Here is a 5,265-nt window from a genome sequence, read left to right as displayed (position 1 = left end):
AAAAAAAAAAAAAAAAAAAGCTTAAATCTATATTCTTTTTATTATTATCATTACTTGTTTGGGGGCACAGCATATAGGATAAATCTACACTTTATTTTTTGAGACAGAGTCTCACTTTATCACCCTCAGTAGAGTACCCTGGCATCATAGCTCACAGGAACCTCAAACTCTTGGGCTTAAGCAATTCTCTTGCCTCAGTCGCCCAAGTAGTTGGGACTGCCATAGTCAGGCACTCACCACAATGCCCGGCTATTTATAGAGACAGGGTCGTGCTCTTGTTCAGACTGGTCTCAAACTAATGAGCTCAGGCAATCCACGCACCTCAGCCTCCCAGAGTGCTAGGATTACAGGCATGAGCCACCACACTTGGCCTAATAAATCTACACTTTAAATTGTCCTCTTCACCTCTCTGCCAAAAAACATTTAGTTGAAGAGGCAAGGCAGGGGGCACTGACAATCCCATCCCTGTCCTGGGAATAGTTCCTGGCATAAAGCAAAATTTATTTCCCTGTGGTTCTGCACCAGCCAGCCTTCTTCTGGACTGGCCACACCACACTGTCAAGTCCTGGGCTCTACCCCTGGGTCCACAGCAACCCCAGCCCCTCCCAAGTGCCCCCACCTGCCCATCCAGGATCCCATCTAAAAGGTACAGGAGTTTCATAAGTGCAGTGAGGGCTTCATCCTGAGCCAGAGATGCACGTAGCCTATGGTATACAAAACAGAGAGACATGTGGACACAAAGTAAATGCACATACAGGCAGATGTGCAGATATCATAAGCACAACATGTCCCTACCCCTCTCCCCAGGTCAGCCCTGCCCACCTGGCCCAGGTTTCTGCCTCCTCTCTTGGTGCTGACTCCTCCTGATAAATGACATCACGGGGCAGAACCAGGGTGGCATCTGGCCCATTGCAGACAGCAGGTGTGGGGTGGAGGTATAGCTGGCCCAGGAGGGAGCTCAGCACTGCTGAAGCCTCAGCCTTGCAAGCAGGATCCCCAGGCAGCACAGGCAGGAGCCTCCCCTCTAGGAAATGGGTGCTGGGGCTCAGTGCAGGGTCCACATCTACAGACAGTTCAGAGTCACAATCACTGCAAGGGGCCAGAAGGTGGAATGCCCAGCCCAGACCTAGGCCACACCAACCTTGCTGTTGGAGGCTCAGCCAGTGAGGGGCTTGGACTGCCCGGACACTCTGAATGGATTCCAGGGCACTGTGGAATGACGTGGAGTGGTGAGGTGAGGCCTGGTCTCCACTTCAGCCCTCTCTGCCCCCTGGGTTCGCACCTCTGACATGGCATCAGAGGCCCCAGCAGGAGTGGGGCAGGGTCCCCAAGCAGTGCCTGCACTGTCATGCACACCGACTCCGCAAGTGACTCCAGGTGGTAGCCGCCCTGAGAGGAAGGCAGTGGTTTCACTATGCAAAGCCTGGCCCCAGGAGGGCCTGTCTGGCTCACTGTCCCAGGCATGGTGGAACTGGGCTCTTATACTCCCAGGGGGTTGGCCCCAAGCTTCTGGCCCATTCATCCTTCCCTGTCACCTCCAGCACTGCACAGACTCGGCCGCCAGCCAGCACCTGGAGCAACTGTGTGAGGTGGGCGAAGCACTCTGGTGTGGCCTGCATCTGGCCCTGGAACCAGAGCCAGGTGTGATGGGGTAAGGCTCAGGACCCCAAAGGCCCTCCCCAGCCAGGCCAGGCTCTCACCTCCGGGTCCCCGATGGCTGAGTCAAATCCAGCAGAGACCAACACCAGCTCAGGGTCAAACTACAGGCCACACCAAGGTAAAGAGGGGAAGAAGGAGAGGGTGCAGGGAAGCTCATCCCTGCCTCCATCCCCACCCACCTGCCTTGGGGTCCCCACCCTCTATGCAGTCACCTCAAAGGCCAGGGGCAGCAGCAGATGCAAGAAGGCAGCCATGTAGTCAGCATTCCCCATCCCAACCTTGTGGAGTGGGAGGGAGGTGGGTCAGTGGGTCAGCTTTGCCAATGGCGACCCTGTAAGGACAGCCCAGGCTACACCCTGGAGGCCCAGAACCATAGGGTGGGGGATCCAGGGGTTCAGCGAGGGCACCTGGTTCCAGGGCAGGTTAACAGTGAAGCCACGGCCCCGTCCCTGCCCAACAGCATCTGCATTTGACTCTCGCAGGAAGGGCCAGAAGCGGCCGTGCTCATATCGATGCCAGGAGAAGTAAAGGACACTGCAGACAATCAGCCAGGGGCAGGGTCAGAGGTCAGGAGTCTCACCAGCTCTGTGGCTCCTTGCAGAACCCCAAGCCCTGAGTGCACAGCTGCATCTGTCCCCTTGGTTTTCCAAGGCCAGGCCCTGCACCCCAAATGTGTATCCCCCAGCTCACCTGGGGTCATCCTCAAAGATGTACTGGATGCCCTGGCCATGATGGATGTCCCAGTCAACAATGAGGATCCTGGGGACAGATAGTGCTGGGGGTCACTAAGGAACCTTCCTCCTCCAGTCAGGAATGGGAAGAGGCTGAGTGGGCTGTTAGCCCTCCCACCCTTTCCTGTCTCCCACCCTTTCTTGTCTGGCCTGGTCCCCCACCCTAGGGTCAGCCCTGCACACACCTGCATAGCCCGTGTTTCTGCTTGGCATGTTCAGCCGCTATAGCTACGTTGTTGAACACACAGAACCCATTGGCAGCTGCCCTCTGGCTGTGATGTCCAGGGGGTCTGCAGGTGAGAATGGAGCATCTCACACATCAGAGTCATCCTGACCTTTCCTGGGGATACCCATGAGGGGGCAGTCATGCCAGAGGGCAGCTCTCACCTCACCAGGGCCAGCCCATTGTGCACAGCTCCTGTGAGCACAGCATCCACCAGCTGCAGCGCAGCCCCTGCAGCCAGTCGGGCACAGTGAAAAGTACTCTGTGGAGATGAGGGTGCAGATGAGCCCCCATGCCAGCTTTCAGGGCACCAATTGCTGGGCAGAATAGGCCAGGCCAGTCCCTGGAACCGATAGGGCAGCAAATGGGGCACAGGGTGCTGTCACATGCATGAGCATTGGACGCAAGTGGATGTTGGCAGGGGTGGCAGCCATGGTTGGCAGCACATTGGTGTGTGGCTTTGTCCCTGGGTGGTGAATGTGTGCAGAGGGTATGCACCGGGTGGAAGTACACAGCATCATACTGTCCAGACAGCTCCTGGAGCTCCTCCTTGCCCAGGACCTGGGTCCCATGAATCAGGGCTATGTACTCTGGGCTGTGGACAGATAGGCAGGAAAGTAGGGTCACTGCAAGCAGGGAGCACCTAGGTTTGGGGCTGGCAGTGCCCTCCCGATTGCTTCTTCAGGTCTTTGAACAATTTGCCACTTTCCTGCCCACCCTCCCAGTGGTGAACTGAGCACTGGCAGGCTGAGGAAGGCCCAGGCTCCCACCCTGCCTGACCTGTGCACCAGCCCCAGTTCTGCCTCTGAGGCCTCTCGGGCTGACAGCTGTAGGCACCTCTGCTCCAGGCCACACTGCCGCAGGCGGTCCAGGGCTGCAGACAGGCGCTGGGGACCCTCTATCTTGCACTCGGGGCTGGGGCAGACAGGGAGTTCAGTATCCAGCACCCCATCCCCATCCCCCCTTGGCCAAGTCACACTTACTCATCCCAGAGCAGCTCATGTCCCATCATGTCCTCATGGTACACGAGTGCAGTCCACATGGCTGGGCCAGGGTCACTTTGGGCTGCTCTAGGACAGCAGGAGCCAAACCCCTGCTGTAAGACTATACCCTGTTCCACGGTGCAGCCTGGAAAGCAGTCCAGCCTGGGACCTGCCTGGGACAGAGCCTGGGAAGGACAACTAGAACCCAGGCAGCTCAGGAGTCTCCAATGCACAGACACTGCAGAGGACCAGGATGGCCCTAAGCTGTACTTCCGGCTTCCTGAAACTTACACGTGGCCCTGCTCCGCCCCCAGCTACAGTGATCCCCTCCCCAAAGCAGGACTGTGACTGGCCAAAGGAGGCCGCCACCTCCCTCCCTCTGCACCCACTGCCTCCACCCTGAGCCAGGGCGTTCCCTGCCCCATAGCAGCTGTGGAGACTGTAGGCAGTGGGGGCAGGGGTGAGGGAGGAGTGTGGCATGCCCAGGCCCTCCTGAGGGCCTGTGGTCCCAGCTGTCTGTACTCCCTGCTGTTCCAAACTTCCCTCCAGCCCACCTTTACTAGACAGGCTTGGGTCAGCCCTGCCAACAGCACCCAGCATCCATCCAATGTGGCCAGGGTTCACCACCAAGGCTGGGGAGGAGCCATTTAAGGATGAGGGAGGCTGAGGGCCACAGGGCCAGAGGCCTCTAGCAGGGAGGCTGGTGATGCTAGGTGGTGGTTGTGGCTTAGCCCCCAAGTTTCTGATAAAGTGACAAGGAAGACCCTTGTCAGGGAGGCAGAGTGTCAGAGGGCCCAGGCAAAGACTAAGATGCTATACAGGAGGCAGCGCAGTGTTGGGAGAGGCAGGGCAGGCCTGAGGGAGGGAAGGGCACAGCCACTGGGCATGATGCCCAAGAAAGGAGGAAACCTGCAGCCTCACCTGGGACCCAGCAGCCCTAGAGCAGCAGCACTGGATGGTCCCCAGGGTGCTACAGAAGAGCTGGCCAGGAGTCCATAGAGAGGCGCAAGAGGCCCTGGGCAGAGAAGGCAGTGTTCATTGTAGCAACTCATTTAACCAATTTTGTCTAGGGCAACTGTGCACATGTCCATCCAAACTCCTAGCTGGAGGAGGGGCCCTGAGCCTGCCCCCTCATTCCCCTATAGCTGCTGTGCCAACAGCCAGGCCCTGCTCTGGGTATACCTGCCCAAGGGAGGCAGAGAGGAGGAAGAGTGGCAGGAGCCTATGTGTGGCCTGAAAGTACTGCCACACTGAGGCCTGCAGAGGGCAGCATAGGCCACTGGGTCTCCCCAGGGGAGCCACAAAGCCACAGGACCAGAGGAGTCTGGAGGTGCACAGCAGCTTGTCCCCCGCCTCCCTCAGGAAGCTCCTGCAAGAATGCAGGGAACTGGGTTCAGACACCATGGCTCACACCTGTAATCCTAGCACTTTGAGAGGCCAAGGATGGTGTATTGCTTGAGCTCAGGAGTTTGAGACCAGTCTAAGAGCAAAACCCCATTTCTAAAAAATAGCCAGGTGTTGTGGCGGGCACCTATAGTCCCAGCTACTTGGGATGCTGAGGCGAAAGAATCACTTGAGCCCACACGTTTGAGGTTGCTGTGAGCTGTGATGCCAGAGTAGTCTACTGAGAAAGACAAAGTGAGACTCTGTCTAAAAAAAAAAAGGGGGG

General features: G+C 57.6%; 1 protein-coding gene across 6 annotated transcripts in view; it reads right to left on the bottom strand.

The window, feature by feature from the left end:
* Positions 1-3,878, bottom strand: part of HDAC10 (histone deacetylase 10) — a 6,612-nt gene extending 2,734 nt beyond the window's left edge. Inside the window, exons 1-14 of one of the 6 annotated variants that reach the window (XM_023509344.1) lie at positions 3,597-3,878; positions 3,394-3,528; positions 3,112-3,208; positions 2,778-2,875; positions 2,576-2,680; positions 2,350-2,418; positions 2,067-2,193; positions 1,872-1,937; positions 1,701-1,760; positions 1,536-1,625; positions 1,283-1,389; positions 1,142-1,209; positions 823-1,063; positions 620-704 (exon numbers count right to left, since the gene is read on the bottom strand). In XM_023509344.1, coding sequence (XP_023365112.1) covers positions 620-704; positions 823-1,063; positions 1,142-1,209; positions 1,283-1,389; positions 1,536-1,625; positions 1,701-1,760; positions 1,872-1,937; positions 2,067-2,193; positions 2,350-2,418; positions 2,576-2,680; positions 2,778-2,875; positions 3,112-3,208; positions 3,394-3,528; positions 3,597-3,655 — 1,407 coding nt within the window. In that variant the 5' untranslated portion in view covers positions 3,656-3,878. The remainder of the gene's footprint in view (positions 1-619; positions 705-822; positions 1,064-1,141; positions 1,210-1,282; positions 1,390-1,535; positions 1,626-1,700; positions 1,761-1,871; positions 1,938-2,066; positions 2,194-2,349; positions 2,419-2,575; positions 2,681-2,777; positions 2,876-3,111; positions 3,209-3,393; positions 3,529-3,596) is intronic. The other 5 variants (XM_023509339.1, XM_023509340.1, XM_023509341.1 and 2 more) reach the window with 5 other exon arrangements.
* Positions 3,879-5,265: the final 1,387 nt, after the last annotated feature.

This window comes from Otolemur garnettii, unplaced genomic scaffold (genome assembly GCF_000181295.1).
Source record: "Otolemur garnettii isolate 467f Iridium unplaced genomic scaffold, OtoGar3 scaffold00007, whole genome shotgun sequence".
Classification (NCBI taxonomy): Eukaryota; Metazoa; Chordata; class Mammalia; order Primates; family Galagidae; genus Otolemur; species Otolemur garnettii.
This window is presented reverse-complemented; position numbering and strand designations above follow the sequence as displayed.